Source organism: Vespa velutina, chromosome 12 (assembly GCF_912470025.1).
Source record: "Vespa velutina chromosome 12, iVesVel2.1, whole genome shotgun sequence".
NCBI lineage: Eukaryota > Metazoa > Arthropoda > Insecta > Hymenoptera > Vespidae > Vespa > Vespa velutina.
The window spans coordinates 1050972-1074017 of record NC_062199.1 but is presented as its reverse complement, the minus strand read 5'-3'; the positions used below and the strand labels follow the sequence as shown (position 1 = coordinate 1074017).

Below are 23046 nucleotides of genomic sequence, written 5' to 3'. Positions count from 1 at the left end.
GACAAATCTTTGAGCGCAAGTGTTAATTCAAAAGAAAAATACCGCACGGCGCATGCGCACTGCGTTTTTCCAATTCCACAAAAGAAAAGTCAAATTAGATAGAGTCACTTTTTCGAACTACTCAAGTTATCATAACGATAAAAATGTTATTGATCTTTTAAAATTATTGCAAGGTGGTTTTTAATAAAAAAAAAAAATTTTAACAATCACTAAATTAATGAAACGCGAAATACATATTATTAATAATATAATACGTTAATAAAAGTCCAAGGACTAACCTCTCATATCGTAGACAGTGATCTGTCAAAATATTAGTTTCCATTAATAAATAATTTCAATTTCATATGGACGCCGAAGCACAATGCATATTCTGTAAAATAATAAGAAATGAAAGTCCTAGTGAAAAGATTTATGAGGCAAGTAAAATTAATTTGTTTAGAATGAAGTTCACTCTTTTTTATTTGATTTTGATTTTTAATCCACATTGTTAATTAAACCATTAAGATAGAGATATTTAAAAAGATCACTTAATTTTATTGATATATAACAATATATTAACAAACATAAAGCATTGATATAAATGAAATTAATAAAACTTCAGAGTGGACAGTGTCATTAAGAGAGTCAAATTTTAATTATGTAATTAATGATATACCTATATCTATAGGATGAGACACGTTACATGCATTAAAGATATCCATCCAGCATCAGATCATCATTACTTAATTTTGCCAAATAAGCATATACGTAATGCCAAAGAGTTACAAACCTGCCGACAGCAAGCTTTGTGAGTTAACAAAATTAAATTTGATTATTTTTAAATAGTATTTTATTAAGAAAGGAATTCGAGATCTTCTTTTTTTTTACAGATGATTAAAAATTATTGCTTGTGTTCAATTAATAGTGGAAAAACAAGACTCGATACAATTCTACCAAGGACTGGTTTCCATTGGCCACCATTTAACACAGTAAATCATCGTACTTTACATGTTATTTCTCCTGTAGAAATATGTCCATTATCAAACGAAACAATGTTTAAACCCAATCTCTGTGGTTCGTCAACGTACGTATTAACAATAAATTAATTATTTGATGTCTGTGCATTCATTATATAAACTACTTTATCAATGTACCTTTTGTTCTTTTTACAGGACAGACTATGTGAAATCACGTTTAGAAAAGAAAGATACATAGCTTAATTATTATTCAAATTTATAAGTATTTATATTGTTATATATACTTTTATAGTTATATTATCATTTCAATTTGACTGTACAATGTTGTAAGTAAAAAATTCTATTTAAAACTTATTTAATTTTATATAAAGCATTTAGTACGTTAGTCTTTAATTGACAAATTTTTGATAAATTCCCTTTATTACATATACGTTGCCATTCTGTTCCATCAGGAAGATATAATCGAAATGCAATCATTTTGAGCTTAGTCGAATACCTGGAGTAATAGGTGGCATATAGCATGCATTTCTAGCTCTACTGGATCTTCAAAATGTTTCATGTTGTTGATCTACATATTCTATAACACGACCCTAGTTGTTCCGCTAAGAGATATGAAATCCCACATTTGAAGATGCTGAACCATTTCGCATAAACCCTATACCTCCACAGCATGTGGGCATACTGGTACTAGAAAAATAAATTTTAATTAGAAACGATTTTTTCTAAGTTAAATACATATATATATATATTATATATATATATATATATATATATATATATATATATACATGTAGTATGTATTTAACTTAAATATTAAAAAATAAATTTTACTTCCAATCTTTGTAGCCATAAGCATATACAGCTAATATTTCGTTGATTCCACCTATTCTGGCAGAGTCTATTTGACAGAATTGGATAGCTCTGATTGTACAGTTGTTTAAACATGACACGATTTGCACACATCTCGCAGTGCAACAGCTATACAATAGACTTCAATTCATTGGCAATCTTAGCATGGCCTAAACTGTCATCCGGCGAAGTAGGCTCTTCTATCCAAACTGGTTAAATTCCTTCAATTGCTTCATCCATTCAATTGCCTTCCTCAACATCCCAAACCTGATTAGCATCTAGCATCAGCTTGTTTTCATATCAATTGTCTCGCGTATCAAACCGACATCGTGAATATCGTGTTTTATATCTTGGCCAACTTTTGCTTTAAAAGATGTAAATCCTAAATCTAAAAACTTTTTACAAAGTTCTTTAACTTTTTGTCGCTGTATCCTAACCAGCCTATTTGTGTAGTATAAGCAGGATATCCATTTTCAATTAAGAATTTTTCCGTTTTTTTTATCTATTCACTATTTTTTAACATCTGTATTGCCCTCTTCCTTTGTAATAAATCGGTTACTATAAGTAAAATATTTTTTTAAATCTTTAATATACTCTTACAAATTCACTCTACTTTCTATTTAATAACTTACATGTATCTAAAGTCAATAGTAGAAACTAATTGTTCGGGCGTTAGACTGCAAGAAGTTTCCAAACAGGCTTTTTTTTCTAAACGAGCCAATATCCACAAAGCGGTTTATTATAGCAGCTGTGGCAAGCTGACTAACACCTTTTTCTGGACCGATAGTGAATAAAAAATTAACATACATCTATATATGAATATATATATATATATGTATATCTGTTTCATCATTTTTTCATCTAAAATATAAATATCAATATATACCCATCTCAATTGTGATTCACTGGTTAATTTTCGCCAGAATGATGCAAAGTCATTGAATATATTTAAAACTTTTTGATTCTTAACAAAGGGACAAAGATTTGCATGCTCTGAACAACTAAAAATAAAACAAATCCAACTTACTTTCATATGTATACTTTTAATTGAAAACCTATTACTATGAGAAAATCTTTATTTACCAATTTCAGTTCCTCTACCCAAAGTGAATGTTAATCCATATCCACGAATATCTGTGTTAGTTTTTAAAATAACATATGCACATGCATAATCGGGATCTGTATGCTATAAATAGACAAAGTCATTCTTCACAATCGTTGTTTGTTTGTTGTTTGTTTTTTTTTTTTTTTTTTTTTTTACATATAATTTCATTGAACTATTTTCGTCAAAATATGACAATACTATTTACATAGCATCGCTACCATCTGCCTTTAACGACGTAGGAATCTAATATCCTTTACTCAACATCAACTATCTTGATATCCATGATCTTGCAAAATAAATCCAATGCTATATAACGTTAATGTAAAACGTAATTAGTTTTCGATTATAAAGTGTAAAAACGTTTCGTGATACTGGATTTAAAACGCAAGATATGATCCATATTATCTGTTCTTGTTACAAATATTTATGTAAGTAAGCATTATCAAGTATTGCAAATAACATATCCTTTAGGCACAACGATGAAAAAATTTTCTACGTAAGAAGAAGATAAGGCAAGCTGACACTTTGTAAATTCCTGCATACTTTCGTTTGATATTTTTTTTCTTTTTTCTTTTTTTTTTTTCTTTTTTTTTTAAGCTGTAAGTACATATCTCATTAAAGAAAATAAACAACTATACGTTCGCAATACATCGTATATATATTCTTCATCGATCTATAATTAATATTGGGATCTCCATAAACATTTCTTAGTTCGATAAGTATTATTACGCGAAAGATGCAGAAAGCATTATTTATATTAACATGAATTATATATTTAAGTGTGTATAAGCAAACGTTTAATAAATGATTTAATTAAATTACTCATAGACAGCTGATGCAGCTGAGTATAGTTATACTATATTCTAGCTTTTTTTAATAATGTATTTTGAGCTATAATACAAAGTACGAATGATATACTTGACAATATAGTTGAGAAATACAATTACAATCTTTTTCACGGCTGATTTTTAGTTGCTTCGGTAGATGGGTGTTTTTGAAGGTGGATTAGAAGGTAAGCTCTCTTTACTTTCTGATTTATCATCAGATTCTGTTCTAGATTTATTCCATTCCTGTAAACCTTCTGGCAATCTGGTATCTTCTTCAAAGGAGCCAGTGCCTTCAACGAATTCCTCATAAGTTGATTTTTCTTTGAATGGTCTAGGTCCAAGTAATTCTATCATGTCGTCTCTATTTAAAATCTCTTGTTTCAAAAGACGTTCTGCGACCTATAGATTCATACATGCGTTAGAATCTATTGTATCTGTCTATTATAAGATCGATATCGTTAACATCAATTAATCTACCTTAGCTACATCTTCCTTATGCTTCGTAAGGAAGATCACGTGTACGTTTTGTGCGCGCTATCAATTGCTGACGCACTTCGCTGTCAATAAGTTGTGCTGTCCTCTCGGAATACGGTTTGTCTATAGTTGCTTCACCTGGTTGTGGTCTTTTCAAGCTGACATTCCTACCTTTTCGTCATACCAAAACTGCACGATCTGAGCATAGGCATTTTTCTGTTATCTGTTCAAAATTATTGTCATTGTAAATAAATCACTCATTTAATCTTGCACGTTAACAATATCTTAAATACCTTTTTGTAAATCATCTCTAGCACCTGTGTTATGCGACCAAAAAATATTTCTTCCGATACTCTACCTCCAAGTGTCATACACATCGATCAAACATTGTCTTTCGAGGTGTAAAGATATTGTTCACGTGGTAAGTATTGAGCATACCCTAATCCTTTTCCTCTGGTATAATAGCATACCTAAAGGATATGAAAATACTTGTTAAGCTAATTGATAATCTTGGATAATGGTATATAAATCTTGAAAAAAAAAAAAAAATACCTTTTAAAAGCGGATCTGATATTCCAAGAACAACCTGCCACTGCATGACAGCTTCATGATATGCAACTGTTCTCTTTTCTTCCGGTTGCAAAACATTTGTTTTCTTTTCCATACCAGCTACTACTCTTTCAATAGCTTGTTCGAAATGTGATAGTGAATATTATCATTCATATCTCTTGCTGCTATGAGAGCTGCTTCATTACAAAACATAGCTATATCAGCTCCTAAAGAAAAAGTTTATTTATAACATATTTGAAATATGAAATTTTATATATTTCTTATTTTTCATATTCATATACCCGTAAAACCAGGCGTCAAGGATGCCATTTTTCTTGCCAGTCATCTTGTTTAACAAGTTTTTCGACAGGCCAAGTTGCACCTTAAAATATGGAAAGCACGTCCCTTGATGTCAGGTGGCAGGAACATAAATGTCTATCGAATCTACCAGGTCTTAAAAGTGCCTTATCCAAAATATCCACTCGATAGTGCCGCTAAGACAACTTACATTGGTTGTCGTGTTAAATCCTGTGAAACGAAGAGAAAAAAAACTTTAACACCAAAAATTTTATTATTATTATTTATTCCATAGAGATTGGAGAGAGATTTTTACCATCCATTCCACTAAAAGTTGATTAAGTGTATTTTCTGCTCTGAATGCCCACCACAATTCACGGCACCACCTCTGTCCTTCCCTACCGCATCGATTTCATCGATAATAAAATACATGGTGCGTGTTTCTTGCCATAGAAAACATATCTCTTACTCTAGAAGGTCCAACACCTACAAACATTTCTAAAAATTCTGAACCTGACACGGAAATGAATGGAACGTCTGCTTCACCGGCCGTTGCTTTAGCGAGCAATGTTTTTCCTGTTCCAGGAGGACCTAAAAAATAATCAACAGATTATACATACATGCGTTTTCTCATTGGCATTGTTATTAATTTGCATTTGTATTAATATTTATATACCTGTCAACATAGCTCCTTTTGGGATTTTCGCCCCAAGATCTATATATTGTTTTGGATTTTTCAAAAAATTTACAAATTCCATAATTTCAATCTTTGCTTCTTCGCATCCAGCCACGTCTCTACATTTAAATAACGCATATATAAAATCTAATTTATCGCTATAGAGTATAGCAAATTTACACATAATCAGGAATAACAAATTACTTAAATCGAACGTCAATATCTTTTGAATTAATTAATTTTGCGGTTGATTCCATCACGCCACCAAATAATCCTCTTCTTCGACCACCTTTTCCGCTTATTGCTTCCATTGAACGTCGCAGCATGTATATAGCTAGCCCTATAAAATTATTTAATAGATTAAAATTAACTGTAAATGATTTATTTTAAAATAACAATTAATAACTTTAATAAGTACCAAAGAAAAATAATTGCACTAAATATGTCAGTATAGTCGATGCTTCTACCTCAGATTTGTATACAACGGGAACATCATTTTCAGGTTCTATATTTAATTCTATTTGAATATTTTCTAAATTTCTTTCAAAAGTTTCAGTGCTTCCAATATTGAACCATAATGTAGTCTAGAAAGTACATTGTAAATCAACTTGTTTGTATTATACCAGTGAATTAAATGATGCAATAATTAATACATTATAATATACTAAGGGATATAATGGATTGTTAAAACTTACGTATCCATCTATGCTATGGCCAGGAAAAAGTTTGACTCTAACAAATTTTTTATTTACAACTTCCAATTTTTCTACCATTCCTTTACTTAAGTAGCTGAAATTTAAGAGGGGAAAAAAAAAAAAAAAAAGAGAGAACCGTATATGTCAAAAAATACATTTCAAATATAATTAGAATTTTATGTTAACAAATATAGATTACTTACTTGTGGACAAATTCTCTCCATGTAACTTGTCGAGAATATATATCTTCTGAGAATAAATAGAAAAACGCGGTTATAGTTGCTAAAAAAAGCAATCCCCACCATGTATATTTATCATAATCGCCAAACGATTTGCCTCCTTGCCCTTGCTGCCAATTTGTACCAAAAATCTTAGATGTCCAATTGGTCTCAGAACCTTTAGGACTAGATGACGATTGTTTACTGGATTGAGCATCTTTATTTGATGTGCTCTCCGATTTTTTATCTGTTTGCTCATCAACTTTATTTGGCTTTGCCCCGCCTTTATATATAACATCAATTTATTTACTTAGATAGTATATTCACATTATCATTATTATTATTGTCATCATTGTTAAGAAAAAGGTCTTGGAATTTTGCTTACCTCGTTTAAAAAATTTTTCAAATCCTTTAGGTGATTGCATACACAATAATCTCCATTGTTGTTGAAATTCTTCAAAAACAGGCATTGTATAACATTTTTTCAAAAATGACAATTGTCTTTTCAACTGAAAAAAATACGTAGTTCTATTTAGTTAATATATTTATAGAATTATAATACGTTCTATTTTACATTTAAATGACAATATATATAATCATATTCACGATATATAAGCAATATATAAATGCATTTTCAATGAGAGAAAATATTTGGATTTCGATAATGAAAATCATAAATATTAAAAATAATATCTCAATAAACGTATACGATCTAATGAATTAATCGAAAATTATTTAAATGTTGATTCATAAATATCAATGTTATAAGTAAAAATGTTATATCATAAATTATTTATAGGTTATGTTATATTAAATTCATACCTGAAATGTATCAAAATGTCCCTTTTGAACGGACACTAATAAAATTTTTTCCAATCTTTTTGCAGATAATAATAATTGACTCGCCATATTTAATATATTATGTTAATAATCGTTTCACAAAATGATGAAATTTTTTTCCCAATGTAACTAATATCAATGAAGAGCACAGTGCCGGCCGCAACTCACCATTTCAAGGTACTACACATCGAATGCTGATTATGAAATATATATGATTAAAACCAGATCTAGTTACATCAAATATAAAACTTAAAAAAAGAAAGTTTTTTTTTTAAATTTTCATCTTTGAAATATACGTATATATTTGATATATGCGATCTAATTGACTTTTCAATCTTAATTCGATATTATTATCAAATTCATTTTTATAACCTATATCTTTTATACTATTTGAATATGTATGACTTTTATGATATATATTATGTATATATATATAATAAATAATAGAAGAAAAAATTCAGATGAAATTTTTTAATTAATAAATATATATTCGTGATATTATCATTTATACTATTAATTATAAGATTTATACGATAATAGTAAACAGCGAAATGAATTCGTTGAAAATAGTGCGATAACGCAACGTACTCACTTCTGAATAAAATATTTATAAGACTTAGATTATTCGAAGGATACAAATTTTAATCTTTTTTTGCAATAAAAAATACGCGTTAATTTAACACATTTTATGTTTGTGTAAGGAAATAGATTTAGAGAAAAAAATATTGCCTGATTAAATGTATGTATATGCGTGTTACTAATGTGTGTGTGTGTGTAATTGTTTTGTTATTACACGCTATTTGAAACGAATTTTCGTAGTTCAAGATCGTTAATATTTTTTCATTAACTTTTTTGATGTTTATATTTATTCTGATAGGGGATTAATGTTTTTTTCTTTCTCTGGAAACTATTAATCAAATGAATTCTTTATTGTCGATACAAAATACATGGACATACTTTTCAATTCTTTTCAAGCTGTAAAAACGTACTCAAACATTGCAAATACTTATAAATTCATGCAACACTAACTAATATTTAAATGTAATATCACTTCTCTCTTAGAATTCTTAATCAAGCCATAAAATACATGTTTTTTTAATATATGATCAAGAATTTTGTAAAAAGAAATCAGAATCCAGTTTCCGGATGTTTCTCAACCCATTTTTTGATAGCAGGAATGTTAAGAACCTTTTCCTGTAATGCTTTGAGATTATCATATTTCTCGATAATATTAGATTTTGCCATGAAATTCAAATAATCCAATAGAGCGACGAAAGTAAAATCTGCCCAACTTAAAGCACCACCCACAAAGTAGCCGCCATTATTTTTTACTTGATTGTCCAAACGTTCCAAGAAATATGGTACTACTTCTTCAGCTACCTTTAATTTTGCCGCCTTAGCTTCGGCATTTTGTTCATAATGATGTGCAGCGATCTCTGAAATAAATGTATTTCACAACAATTAGATATAAATCTATGTAATATAATTATTCAAATTATTCAATATTAATATAAAAATAACTTACTTGCACGAACATCATGGATAGTGTCAACAATAGCATCTATCTCTAAAGCTTCCCAGTCGTTCTTTCCAGCAAGACCATGTTGCTTAGCTAAATAACGAGCGATGGCAGTAGATTGATTGATTTTTTTCCCATCTACTTCCAGCATAGGTACTTGTCCAAAAGGTGTAGCTGCGAAAGAAAAATCAAGTCTGTATATAAAGATATCACAGTATATTCATATGTTTTTGGATTTGACATTATCCATTCCATTTTGTCCTTACTTGGTTTTATCTTTGGCCAATCATTTGAATTAAAACGAACATCTTCAAACTCGACTCCAGCATAGCTAAAAATAAAACGGATTGGCTCTGCCAACGCTTTTACAGGAAAGTAAGTCAACTTGTAAGAAGGCATTTTTCTGAAATAAATAGAAAAATATATTAGTACGAATTAAAAATGATAATTATAAAGGAACGTCCTATAATTTCATTGCAGAACGAACAATCATAACAACAGTATGATTAATATTATCAGAGGATAACCACTATTAACAATTTCTTTTTTTTTTTTTTCCCCCTACGGATAAAGTAAAATTCTAATTAAAAAAACTGTCAACTCATCAAATAGATAACTATATCGCGAGATAAAGGCAATGCAAAGATACTGCAATGAGAGATAAAAATCTTTTGAAAAGTCTTACGTAAATCAAACTTTCGAGAAATTTCTACTATAGTAAAAAAATCTGCGAACGCCGAAAATTCTTTTAACGAGATATTAATAACTACGCGGACAATTACGTTACTTATCGATCATTAACAAAAATAGTTTCAGCACTTTTAATTATTCTTACCTATTATATTATTAGCAAATAATAATAATAATAATAATAATAATAATATAATAATAATAATATAATTAATATAATAATAAACAAAAAAGGGAATAATTAGAAAAGCGAAATACAATAAATTTTAATTATCCGTTATTAACTAAATTCCTCATGAAACAATTACAACATATTTAGTAATATGTAATATTAAAAATATATATATTTATTCAAGTAATATCATTTCTCAATGAATAATTATACATAAAACATATTGATCAATTATCAAGGTTAAATAATTTCGAATGTGTCGTATTGTATTAATTTGATTCTATTTATAAATGCATATTTCAACCGGTGTAATTTCGTACATTGCATCTCTCTTAATTACGAATCGATTTACTGTAAAGTCTTACAATCATTTTCGTCAGATGACGACATTGAGAAACTACCGGATGTAACAATGATCATTAAAATTATATATATATATACACATATATATAGATTTAATATATATATTTACGAAACATTAACAATTAAAATAAATGTTAATACATGAATTTACTTACAAGCTTTTAAGGATAGAAATCGCCAAAGAGAAATATAGATTTATTCGGAAGGATACTATTCAACAGTATCTCGAACAATTTTATGATGCTTTCATTGGATCCCACCAATATATAGATCAAATCTATATCTTATCATCCCTTCCACCTTTTCCTTTAACCGCCATATTTAAAAATAACGCCGGTTTGCCTTAAAGTTACCATATTGTAACTAGACCAATCGGCAAATGACTTAGAAAAATCAGTAACTTTAAACCTCTGTCAGTTTGTTTTACGAACAAAGCTCTTTCTGCTGCTTTACTTAAAGTGCCTAGTTTATCTCATTCGTGAGCAACCCGCTTCGAGATCGACGTTAATTGTTGCTTTAAACAAAGTGTTCGTTTTGTGACACCGTTGCTACGTAATATAAGAGAGTGACATTTATTTTATCGAGAAAAAATTTTATTGGAAAAAAAAAGAGGGATTTAAGACGTGCATTTGGTAGATCGTTGTTGATTTTTTTTTTTTTTTTTTTTTTTTTTTTTTTTTTTATTTTGTCATTATTATTATTATTATTTTTTTTATTATTATTATTATTATTTTTCATATTATTATACTTAATATTGTTCTTATTATTATTATTATTATTATTATTATTATTATTATTTTTATTATTATTATTATTATTATTATTATTATTACAGTGATCACTTCATAAAAATAGTTCGCATTGTTTTTTTTCCGAGGCAACCGTTTTTTACTTCTTTTCTTTTCCTAAGGGGAAGTCGGTCACATACAATTTTCAAAACCATCTTCGAATGGAATTTCTTTCTAGGATGACGCAGAGTATCAAGTCGATGAAGAAACGACGCTCATGAATGCTTATCGCATAACGAATTGCATCCAGCTGGATTATATGTCCATTGGAGATTCAATTTCAAGCTGATAGCTCGATATTATGAATCTATTAAGTGGCGATTTCTTCTCGTGAATGCTTTAGATAGTGCCCTCGGTAAACAATTAGATGCAGAGTAGGTAATTACTTCGAAAAAAAAAAAATATATATATATATATATGTAATTGCATTATAATTTTTTTTTTTATATACTACATTAGTCAACATAATGTCATTTAATTTTTCACATTTTAACAGATTCCAATCTTTGGATATTGCTTGTTATTTTTATACGTACTAGATAATTGTAAGAGATATTATAAATAACCTTGATAGAGGATAAACCTTGATATTTAATGTATGTATATATATATATATGTATATGTATGTATATATATATATATGTATGTGTATATACAATTGTTGTAGTTTTATAATGAAAGGAATTTGCTTTTACAAATATTTTTGTAATATTTGTAAAAGTTATATTAGAAAATATTTTTTGCATATTATAAAAGAAAAGTTAAACGTTATGTTCTTAGTATTAATAATTCTATAAAGTGAAGTAGAGAATGAAGTTAGATCTTTATTGTTTAATCGAGCTTTGTTTTTTATTTGTATACTTCTAATTGGGTAATATATTAGAAGAATATGATTTATTATCTTCATACATATATATATATATATATATATATATATATTTTTTTTTTTTTTTATTTAAATACGATGTAAACTTTTACATTAGGGATTAAAAAGTATTTGTTAATTTTCAAATAACAAGTATATAAAGGTCATTTATTATCTTTAAATAATTATTAATTATTAATCATATGTCGTTTTGATTTATGATATGTTCATTCAAAAATGAAAAAAGAAAGAGTAATCATATTATAAATTCTGTATGTAATAATCTTGCTATTGTTCCTTGATAAATAAATACATACATATATATATATATATATATATATATATATATATATATATAATGTGTGTGTGTGTATATATATAATTCATTTTGATAGATTATATATAATTTCATGCTCAATGTATTTATTAAATAAAGCTACAATTAAAAATATCAATGTCAACATTGTAAATATTACACTTTCATGTACTTTCTTTACACAAGAATGTATTGCGATTGAAAGTATCTCATTTGAATTAAAGAATGAATTGTTTCTATTAAGCCACTTGATTTTTATTCAAATTGTATTCTCTTATTCCTGTTAAAAATATATTTTTCATACCATCTGTAATAGAATCTACAAAGCAGGAGTAATAAATGGGGAAAGTCAAAAAAAGGTCGATATTGCTGCATAGCAATCAATCCCAGAATGTGATACGCAACCTAATGTTAAGAGATTTAGGTCTTCATAATATAAATAAAACTAGTACACGAGAACTTGAATCGATAGCGGAAACAAATCTTGTTTTGAAGAGTCATAGAGAGTTGGTATGTATAACCATACAATTATGTTTATCTCTGTGTAGCTTGAATGTATATATTGCAAAAGAAGTATGTAGTACTAACTTCTTTGTTTGTAATCATAATTACAATGTACTATGAAGTTTTATTTTTATAGAAATGTGATTTACCTGGTGTTCCTAGAGCAACTTTTTTAATGGTCTTTAGTCCTGATGGGTATGTCTTTTTTTTTTTTTTTCGTAAAAAGATATTTAACATAATTGAAAATTTTCTCTTATATTTCAGGACTAAACTGGCATCTACGCATGGAAATCACAATGTATATATTACAGAAGTTAAGACAGGAAAGAATATAAGAACTCTTTCTGGCCATCCACGTACACCATGGTGTATAGCTTTCCATCCGTCTTCAAGTCAGATATTAGCTTCTGGCTGTCTTGGTGGTCAAGTTCGTGTATGGGATTTAAGTGTAAGCCAGTGAAATATTTTCTAATGTAATGTTATTTAATTAAAATCATAAATATATAGAAATAAACTGGACATTCTAATTAGGGAGGTAGCGAAGTATGGAATGCTGAAAGTCGTACTGTTATTGCATCTCTTGCATTTCATCCATCCGAACAGTTACTTGTGATAGCAACTTATAATGAAATTCATTTTTGGGACTGGAGTCAATCCGAACCTTTCGCAGTAGCTTCAACACGTTCGGATAAAGAAAAAGTGAGGTAATTAATATTATTTACTAATATCTTGATAAATTTCTTTGATCTTCTTTCCAATTAATATAATGAATTTACTATAATTTAAAAATATATTTTAGATATGTAGCATTTGATAATCTCGGAAGAAAATTAATCACTGGTATTGCAAATATATCGCCAATTCGATCACGAAGGGATCGCCCTCCCGTAGAACAACCATACAGAACTCTATTAAGGTATATTATACATACTAGGGCAACTTGAAAAATTCGCTTTTTTTTCCTTTTTCTTTTAAAAGTGTCCCGTGTTCCGCTTTAAGAATGAAACGTAAAAAAGAGAAATTGCGAATTTTTTAAATTGCCCTCGTATATTTTTATTATTATGTTATAAATTTGTAACACGTGAAATATAATGTTTATATATATATATATATATATATATACACATATATACATATAAATATATATATATATATATATATATATATATATATATGTATATATGTATATAAATTTAGAAATCCATTGGAAGGTTTTCAAGATTCTGAAGCAATACCCCGTTATCATCATTTATGGGATGCGCCTCTTCATGGATACAGAATGATGAATAATTATAATTATGCAAGAAGAGTACGAAACGGTAATGCACCTGATCTCAGAACTACTAGAATGACAAGAACTGTTCCTAATGCACCAGAGGTATCATCCGACCTAAGAGATCAACAAAGGTATCTTTTAATTTTATTTTATAATAAAATAATGTTTAAACAATATATTTATTATACGCTAAATCTTTCCGTTTTCATTTTCTTGTTTAAATCACATTATTCATTATACAGAAATTCCCCTTCATTCAGAAGAATATTTGATGTAATTATAAGAAATTTATGCACAGAGCAAGAGTATTATACAAGAAATTTACACAGTGAAACTTTGGACGACGAAAATAACGGAGAACAATCAGAGAATGGATATTGGCTTCTGGAAGAAAATAGTAATTCAGATTCCAATCTTGACGAAGCCAGTACAAGTAATGCTTCTAATTCACGAAGATGGACCAGTCGTTGGATTCAATTAGACTCATCCAATAGAAATTATGATAATAATCGTACATCGTCGCTCAATGATCCAACGCATACAAGACTTATAAACGATGAAATGATTCAAAGAGCTCAGAATAGGTTCTGCAATAGAAATCAAATTGCTTCTATGCCAGCGAATTCTCTAAGCTACGAACAGCCACCGTTATTTCCATTTAGAAGTTTACAAGAAAGTCAATTTAGGAGGCTAGAACAATGTACAATACCAGAAGTTGATTCTTCGAGTAGTTCGTCGCATCGTCATCAACCAATAAATCCTCCTGCGAATACAAGTGGTAGTACGTCGGCGAAAAGAGAAAATTCAACCAATGAGAATAACACACAAGAAACACATATTCCTTTAAAGAGAGAAAGAGTAGAAGGTGAAAGTTCAATGGAAAATCAACAACAAAGACAAGATAATCAAGTTGAAAATCAATTAAGAAATAATAATTCTACTTTTGAAAGAACTGTAGATAATAATATGAGTGAATTAAATGCTAGCAGAGATATAGCTGGGGAAGGATTCAGAAGATGGAGATTGTCCCTGAATCGAGATGTAGGTCTTCATCCTTTAGAAATTCGCTTGAGAATACGTCTTCTTGGACGGCACATAAATAATATGCAACGTTTGTGTAGGTATGTTAAAATTCTCTGAGCAGAAATATTTATATGTATCTTTGATAAAAAGTTTAATTCACATATATGTTAAATAAATTAGTTTTTTTTTTCTTTTTTTTTTTTCTTTTTCTTTTTTTTTTTTCTTTATTATATACCTATTCCTTGCAGAGCCAGATTAGAAATTATTCAACTACAGCATGTTCGTAGAATGTGCGAAGACTTGCAACATCAAATACGTTCGCTACATGTAACCGTACGAGTTGAGAGACAGAATAATAATCATGAAACGACAGAACAATCGAATATAAGTACAAATGCAAAACCTTCGACGTCTGGTCAAAATTCCTCTTCGGTATCGACAGATTCTCAAAGTGAACCTACTAGAAACTTCAAAAAGATTCTTTTAGAAAGTTATAAGAGAGAGAATAACGAGACTGGTGATACAAAAGTATGCGATCAAGATCAACCGTCAACGTCTACGGGGATAACGAAATCATCCAAATTTGTGAACAATGATCTGCAAGGTCATAATAACAATAACGATGGAACAGAAAATTCGACAAACATAAGCCTTTCAAATTTATTGCCAAGTGAATCAGAATTACGAGATATGCAACCGCATAATTTATCGAATATATTGGACGATCTTTACTCACAATGTCAGAACTGTAATCTTTCTGATAATTCGCAGTACACGAATAATGCGATAAATGATCATACTTATTCGAATTTAACAACCAACGATGAAAATATACAATTACCAAGCATATCGAGTTTAGTTTCTAATATTGGAATCACGTCAAACTTACCAACAATTTCTGCGATCACTACTACAACTTCGCAATCACCTAGCGTTTCGCATTCAGTTAATAACGAAATAAATAATCCAAGTTCTGTTACGAATGAAACAGTGCGGACGAGTGAAAATGTAGAATATTCTTCCGAAGATGTAAATACGCATCTTAATAACAATACTAATAATGACGAATACGTTAATACTAATACAGAAGATTCATCAAATATTCCAGAAAGTTTGAATCCAAGAGTACAACCCGAATCATCGTCAAGTAATATCAATTTACAAAATAGACAGTACATGTACCAAAGAATTTGTAAATACGGACGTCGAATGTACTTAAGGTAGGTATATAGACTATCATACTATATTTTAGTAATTTTTTAAATAATATATATACATATATACATATCTCTTTTTTCATTTTTATTTTAAGAAATCCAAGATTATTGTCACTGGGAGCTAAAAGAGGCTCTAGATCACAATCGAGTAATGACAATTCTCGTTTTTGCGAAAATGTAAGAAGGCCATGGCATTTACGTAGAAATCCACCGCATGTTTGCGATAGTACGTCCAATGAAAATAATAGTGAAAGAAATCAAGTGCAAAGTACTTCAGAATTTTTACAAGTAATGATACTTCGATTAGAGTTCTTAGTTCGTCAACAAAGAGCTTTGGCTCAAAATAATAATATCGGTAGAGGTTTTAATAGTGATAGTCAAATAGACAATGTCACGGATAATGAAAATCAAGAAATTGAACAGATTCGAGAAGCTACTCGTCTTCGAGCTAGGTAAGATTTCTGTGGTTAATATATGTATGATATTTTTGTTGATAGTGTACATTTCATATTCATATAAGTTTTTGTCTTATTCCAGGCAAGTTCTTAGTTTAATGGTTGAAGGTTTGACGCAATTCTTTGAAACTAACAGACCTGAAAATGGGTCACAAAGTAATATGCTTTATGAACAAATCTATAGTAAGTTCAAAACGTTCATTAATTTATGCATTTGTTATGATGTAATTGTAATCATAATTCTTTTTTATAGAAATGTATGTTTTACTGCACTTAGCATTAGAATTAATGGATTTGTTATTAGCTCAATTGGTAACTACGAGACGAGAATTGGAGTCTAGTCAGTATGGGCCATATAGTTCCGATCTTTCATCTCAGAATAATAATAGGACAGAAATACCTCGAAGTAATAGTTCAGACAATAGTTTACAAAGAGAAGAATACAATTCAAGTAATAACGTGCAAGTGATATCAGAAAATAATGACGACACCGAAATTTTTGAGAGAAATCTTGATACAGAAAATCCTGGTACATCCCTTGAGATGAATCAGGCAAATACAGAAGATCTTTTTTCAGTACATGCTAACAGAAATTATCACAATATGGCAGAACGTTTAAAAAGATTGTTCTTTCATCCACAATTACTTGATGCAGAATCAGAAGGCAATACTACAGAGGAACATCAAAATTTGAGTAATTTAACTTCAGACGTGAATAATTCCATAAATACTGATAACGCCACTTACACTGCACAAAATAATGATGAGTTTGAGCAAGCAGGTACAAGCACAGGTCATAATTTATCAGAACATGCTTTGTCCACTGAGGTACAAAATATAGTTGAAAGGACTCAAAATAATAGTTCTATTAATACCGATAGCTCTACAGAAAATAGAAGACAAAGTAATGTGCAATCTCTAGATAATAATATTACCTACAGAAATAATGATTCTTTTGAGTTACGTTTACATGAGCTTAATGCAGCAATTTACAGAGGATATAGAAACAATTGGCGTAACATGTCCTCTGGTATTAATCAGCATGCACAAGAAATTGAACAAAGAATTCCAAGACCAAACTGTTCGAATTGGGGTAACTTTATTCCAAGTGAACAGAGTACGAGAAGACCGTTAAATTTTCAAGGATCTAGCTTATCAGCGTCGATAATAAGAAGAGCCTCCTCTACACCTATCCGAGGATATGTTAGAAGATATCTTACACTTCAAAGGGAACGTTTCAGACGTAGAATATCTTATAGAAACGGGATATCTCGCAGACAAGAATTAAATGTTCCTGTTATACGAGTAAATGGGATTCCATTGAACGAATTGCATAATTCATCGGGAAATCAAAGAAGGAGACATAATGCTCCATCTCATATTCCTTCGCCATATATTATTGATAATTTTCCTAATGACATTGAAAGAAATGGTAATAATAATAACAATAATATTAATAATAATAACAACAATTATAATAATAATAATAATAATAATAATAATAATAATAATAGTATTAATGTTAATAATAACAACAATAATAATAATTATAACAATTATAATTATTATCATCATCAACCTGGACCAAGCTCAATACATCAAAATAATAATAGATACAGGGTAGGTTTTAATGATAATTTATAGAAAAACATTTTACAATAAAATATTATAGTTCGATGAAAATGAATGATGTTATAATTTATATTTTCAGCAGAATCTAGGAATACATCAAATATTAAATCCAATAGTTTTTGCACAAGCTATGTGGCGTAATCGTTTCGTACGTTATTCTGAATTTGGGAATACCAATTCAGCAGTGAGAAATATTAGTAATAGTACTGGAGGAGGAGGAGGAGGAGTCGGAGGAGGAGGAGGAGGAGGAGGAGGAGGAGGAGGAGGAGGTGGTGGTGGTGGTGGTGGTGGAGGTGGCGGAGGAGGAGGTAGTGGTGGTGGAGGAGGCGGAGGTGGAAGTGGAGACGGAGATGGAGATGGAGATGGAGGAGGAATAAGTGGCGGAGGACAAGATACTGGAAACGATGATAGCGATGATATCGACCTAGGAGGTATAAATTCTATTATACACAATACTACTTATTCTTGTTAAATATTTAAAAATCTATAGTAAAATGTAAAATGTATCTACAATGAAACGCGCTGTTTCTTTTTTCTTTTTTCTAACAAAATTCTAACCTTTCCTTGGGTGTGTAGATATATATTTATGTATTTATGTTATTAATTCTTTCAGATCATATACCAGTTAGTATGACAGTTAATGGCTTTGAAATTCAGAGTTATAGGGTTCAAGCATGGGATTTTTCTACAGGTGAAATTCCAGACATAACCGATTGTAAGTATCACAGATGTGTACGTTTGGTACAATTTTAAGTATTTTCTCCTTTTTTCTTTTGATATAAATAAAATGTGGACTTTTAGCTAAGAAAAACATTGTTGTGCGTGAATGTAAGATTCATAATGACGCAAGTATTGATATTTCGTCCGATGGGAAATTATTAACAACACTGTTACCGTCGGGGCGTATAAATGTTACGACAACTTTAGGTAAGTAACGCGTTAATAATTATTTTTCATCCTTTTTTATCCCATTTTTTCTTTTCTTTTCATATTCTTTTTTCCTAATTTTTTTCTTTAACATATTCTACGAACATTATATTTCAGGTATATATAGTTTACAATGGGAAACTTTAGGAGAAAGAATTTATTCGACGAAAATTGATCAGACGGTTGTTTCTGTATCGATGTCACCAACAAGGCAACATCTCCTAGTGGGTTTGGCATCACGAAGAAGTCGCGCAAGAGGATTTCTAATGGCATTACTTTACAAGCTCACGGATAAAGAACCTACTAAAGAAAAACAATGTTTAGTAGATCAAATTGATCCAGAATGTTATAACTCATACGAACCCAATGATTCGTATAGAACGGATGAATTTATCCATGGTATTGATAATTTTGGTAACATGAGACAAAATAATGATGACATTGATAGACAGGATCAAGATTGGCGCCATCGTAGTATGAGAACTGATATAGATATTAAAGATAATAAAAGGAATATGGTGCTTATTAGGAAATTGTTGCTATATATTCCAGGATCTACTGGATATGTCAGTTTAAATTGCATAAGATGGGCACCACAGCCCGGCCAAGGAATGGTTTATGCTACAAATACAGGCCAATTAAATATTCTCCATTGATTTGTATTTGTGAAAGAGTGATCCGACATTTTATTCTATATGTTAATAAATACGTTAAGTTATATATATGTATATATATATATATATATATATATATATATATATATATACATACATACATATATATATATAAAAAGAAGCCACGTTGGAAGTAATAAAGAGAGTGTAGATTTGTGAAAAAATTCCTAACGTATTCACGATATGTGAATTAGTCAGTATAATGTCATTTACGATTGTAATATCTTCTTTAGATATTAGATCATAAGATTTAAAAAGTATCATGCCGCGCTTGTAAAATCAGTGTTCTTATCATAATGAATTTCAGCTCCATACTCGTGAAATGTAATTAAAAGGGCGCAAAATTCCGCGAGGAGCTGTGCCTTACATTTTACTTTTTAAAAAGCGTTGCTATTAAATTTTATGTTTTATCAAAAGATTGTAAAAACATAGAATACGAATAGGTATATCGATATATATATATGCATTTGATTAATATATTAATGTATAGTTTGTAAGTTCACTATTTGAATAATTTAATAGTATATCCAATTTATATATTGCCCGACTGACTTTTAATTATGATCTGAACATCATTTTAATTGTGATAACTTGCAGGAAGAAATCCTCTTAATTATAAGAAAATCATTACACACGATATCAATATGTATTTGTTAATATAATTGTGATGCAACTAAATAAATCGTATGAGCGAAGAATGTTTACATACTTCTGTAATGCAGATCTTTTTTAAAGAATTCTTTTGTGCCATGTAAACACTTTTTATACGAAAAGATTCTTTTCAATCAAGTTTTATATATATATATATATTTTTTTTTTTTTTTTTTTAACAATGATTAGTACATTTCGATTGTATTATTATTAAAGACACGATTTTTATGAAGCATAAAAAATTATTAGATCAGTCAATCGCTTCTTATACCAATAGTATTGTTCAAAACTTTAAAATAACAAATAAATATTCAATAATACATAACAAATGTAAATAAAATAACATATGTATAATAGATACAAATAACAAGACAAGAACAGTTTCTTTTTATAATCTGATTGATTTGGGTCATCAGTCCCTATGGACTAGTTTGATGCAGCTCTCTGTGCCACCCTATCTTGCACTAACTTTTTCACCTTTATACAACTATTGCAGCTTACAATCTATCCTAATTCATTCGTCGTAATCATGCCTTGACATTTCCCTTCCCTTATCTCATATACACTTCCATCAGAAACTAAGTTAACAAGTTGTTTCTATAATCTATCGTTTACATATTATACTTGGAACGATACACATTACATGTGTACATTCTTCTTTTTTTTTGATAACTATCATACGATGTATTTATAATGTTGTACATTATTCCATATGTACCTTGTAGTATTGTATATTATTGCATTACAATCAAATTATTATAGAGACTATTTTACAAGGATAATATTAAATGACATTACATATTAATCGTCGTACAATAAACTATGCAATAATTCAGGAGTCTCTGGTTGTTTTAAACAAAGAGATACTTTATCTTGTGAACTCGTAGTAAATTTATTCTGTTCCAATTGACCAAGATCATGATCCAGCATCGTTTCTATTTCGTCGTCTATATAAAGAGGATTTTCATACATTTTATTAAGATAAGATGTACTTGGATCTGTCGAATTTATTGTTTCATTTATAGTCTTTTGTATTTCACTTTCTGATATATATACCGCATGAAAATTATTTAAAGGCGCTGACATGTCGCGATTCATAACTTGAGTATTATTCTGAGGTTGTCCTCTTATTTCCGTTAATGACTCAGGTATCTGATGACATTTAACTTGGTGTACTTTTAAATTTCCTGTTTGTGAAAATGTTTTAGTACAAAATGTACAATGATATGGTCTTTCACCGGTATGACATCTGGAATGTCGCTGTAGTTTGTACTTTGTTACAAATTGTTTACCACATTCTGAACACGTAAAAGAATTACTATCGATAGGCATTACATGACCGTGTATGACAGATTGATCCATATCCATATGAAAGTTGATCATATGCGAATTTAAAGAAACTTTGTAGCGGAACGATTGATGACAATTAGCGCACTGAAATTGTTTCTTTCCTTCGTGTCTTTCCATATGTTTCATAAGTATTTCTTGTTGATTGAAGGACATTCTACAAATCTGTAATTGAGCGTTTAAAATTATCATTAAAATAAATGAATTATTTTGCGACAATAATATGTCCTAATCAATAATTAGAAAATATACGTACCGTACAAATAAAAGGTCTCTGTCCTGTATGTATACGTTTATGTCTTTCTAAATGTGCTTGGCATCTAAAACTTTTTGTACATATAGGACATATAGATTTTCTTACATCCTGTTTGTTCATTGAGGATTTCTCAATGCTATCATTTTCTTTCAAATGACACAACATATCCTGTAAACAGTATTTCTTTAATGAATGAATTTATATGATACATACAATGAATGTATATATACATATATGTATATATATACCTCAGCGAAGTCAATTTCTAAAGAAGGTGCAGCTAATTGCTTTTGTACATTAGCGACCATTAAACAAAATTCATCAAATATACAAATTTTTTGTTCGCAATCAATGCAAACGTACTTTGAGAATACATCTGACGTGGATATATTTATAACCTAAATACATATAATAGATATAGTATATAGATATAACCTAGATTATTTAACAATCATTGAGTATGAAATAGATAATGCATTAATATCTATATATAATAATTACCTCTTTGGAGAAATATTTATTAATAATCGAAATTAATACAGCACCTTTGACTTTATCTTTAAATACATCTGTACCTTGTTGTTTTTCTTTACCGCACAAACGACACAATTTAGAACTCATTTTATGAAGCATCATTGTTAAAAATATAATTTGTAATGCCAACTAGAATAGTTACTTAATAGAATTGTTATAAATTAAAATGATTATTAATCGAACATTACTTCATTACAAATAATTCATAAACACAATACCGTCGCTATCGTTTTTCCGGGTCTATCAATATTTGACATTTAAATGAGCAACGAGTAATTTTTCTATGATGGGAAACTTAAAGGAAAAGAAAGATTTCTATTATTTCCGCTAGGTGACTATTCTTTAGCGTCT

At 29.2% G+C, this 23046-nt stretch overlaps 5 protein-coding genes and 1 pseudogene across 6 annotated transcripts; 2 read left to right on the top strand and 4 right to left on the bottom strand.

Moving 5' to 3' along the window:
• Positions 1–8: 8 nt before the first annotated feature.
• On the top strand, positions 9–1727 carry LOC124953466 (adenosine 5'-monophosphoramidase HINT3-like). The gene is given in 4 exon segments (XM_047504885.1): positions 9–425; positions 678–764; positions 766–824; positions 905–1727. Coding segments are annotated over 4 exon segments (408 nt in total). The 5' UTR covers positions 9–344; the 3' UTR covers positions 1086–1727.
• Positions 616–3233, bottom strand: LOC124953525 (annotated as a pseudogene).
• A 623-nt stretch (positions 3234–3856) lies between these two features.
• On the bottom strand, positions 3857–7698 carry LOC124953465 (AFG3-like protein 2). The gene is given in 22 exon segments (XM_047504884.1): positions 3857–4136; positions 4215–4244; positions 4246–4379; positions 4382–4427; positions 4485–4534; positions 4537–4683; positions 4767–4919; positions 4922–4987; positions 5063–5186; positions 5189–5247; positions 5250–5295; positions 5380–5411; positions 5414–5479; positions 5482–5502; positions 5505–5648; positions 5734–5852; positions 5938–6073; positions 6152–6317; positions 6429–6522; positions 6632–6929; positions 7032–7155; positions 7469–7698. Coding segments are annotated over 22 exon segments (2400 nt in total). The 5' UTR covers positions 7556–7698; the 3' UTR covers positions 3857–3878.
• Positions 7699–8499: 801 nt separating this feature from the next.
• On the bottom strand, positions 8500–10544 carry LOC124953379 (glutathione S-transferase-like). Its single transcript, XM_047504674.1, has 4 exons — positions 10386–10544; positions 9272–9408; positions 9012–9179; positions 8500–8922 (listed from the first exon to the last, which is right to left on the bottom strand). The coding sequence occupies exons 2-4, from the start codon at positions 9402–9404 to the stop codon at positions 8615–8617; spliced, it is 609 nt and encodes a 202-aa protein (XP_047360630.1). The 5' UTR covers positions 9405–9408; positions 10386–10544; the 3' UTR covers positions 8500–8614.
• A 504-nt stretch (positions 10545–11048) lies between these two features.
• LOC124953524 (putative uncharacterized protein DDB_G0282133) lies at positions 11049–20615 on the top strand. Its single transcript, XM_047505049.1, has 17 exons — positions 11049–11396; positions 12516–12709; positions 12840–12898; positions 12968–13151; positions 13235–13407; positions 13503–13619; positions 13901–14110; positions 14222–15100; positions 15251–16222; positions 16315–16671; positions 16757–16857; positions 16928–18186; positions 18386–18490; positions 18548–18737; positions 18920–19021; positions 19108–19233; positions 19351–20615. Exons 2-17 carry the CDS (start codon positions 12539–12541, stop codon positions 19887–19889), a joined length of 5544 nt encoding a protein of 1847 aa, XP_047361005.1. The 5' UTR covers positions 11049–11396; positions 12516–12538; the 3' UTR covers positions 19890–20615.
• LOC124953378 (myoneurin-like) lies at positions 20547–22977 on the bottom strand. 2 transcript variants are annotated; one of them, XM_047504670.1, is made up of 4 exons: positions 22663–22977; positions 22410–22559; positions 22162–22329; positions 20547–22070 (listed from the first exon to the last, which is right to left on the bottom strand). In XM_047504670.1, exons 1-4 carry the CDS (start codon positions 22795–22797, stop codon positions 21360–21362), a joined length of 1164 nt encoding a protein of 387 aa, XP_047360626.1. In that variant the 5' UTR covers positions 22798–22977; the 3' UTR covers positions 20547–21359. The 2 variants fall into 2 exon arrangements, with proteins under 2 accessions (XP_047360626.1, XP_047360629.1); XM_047504673.1 differs by having other exon boundaries at positions 22737–22977.
• Between the last annotated feature and the right edge of the window lie 69 nt (positions 22978–23046).

What these genes read in the sequence shown, in the direction of transcription:
- LOC124953378 (XM_047504670.1), bottom strand. Translation starts at nt 22,797, where the DNA reads ATGATGCTTCATAAAATGAGTTCTAAATTGTGTCGTTTGTGCGGTAAA. An exon ending in TAGAAATTGACTTCGCTGAG is followed by an intron (nt 22,330 to 22,409) that starts GTATATATATAC and finishes TACTGTTTACAG; the next exon opens with GATATGTTGTGTCATTTGAA. An exon ending in AGAGACCTTTTATTTGTACG is followed by an intron (nt 22,071 to 22,161) that starts GTACGTATATTT and finishes GCTCAATTACAG; the next exon opens with ATTTGTAGAATGTCCTTCAA.
- LOC124953524 (XM_047505049.1), top strand. Translation starts at nt 12,539, where the DNA reads ATGGGGAAAGTCAAAAAAAGGTCGATATTGCTGCATAGCAATCAATCC. An exon ending in ATGGTCTTTAGTCCTGATGG is followed by an intron (nt 12,899 to 12,967) that starts GTATGTCTTTTT and finishes CTTATATTTCAG; the next exon opens with GACTAAACTGGCATCTACGC. An exon ending in CGATGATATCGACCTAGGAG is followed by an intron (nt 18,738 to 18,919) that starts GTATAAATTCTA and finishes TAATTCTTTCAG; the next exon opens with ATCATATACCAGTTAGTATG.
- LOC124953379 (XM_047504674.1), bottom strand. Translation starts at nt 9,404, where the DNA reads ATGCCTTCTTACAAGTTGACTTACTTTCCTGTAAAAGCGTTGGCAGAG. An exon ending in TTGGCCAAAGATAAAACCAA is followed by an intron (nt 9,180 to 9,271) that starts GTAAGGACAAAA and finishes TTTCTTTCGCAG; the next exon opens with CTACACCTTTTGGACAAGTA. An exon ending in TATCCATGATGTTCGTGCAA is followed by an intron (nt 8,923 to 9,011) that starts GTAAGTTATTTT and finishes CATTTATTTCAG; the next exon opens with AGATCGCTGCACATCATTAT.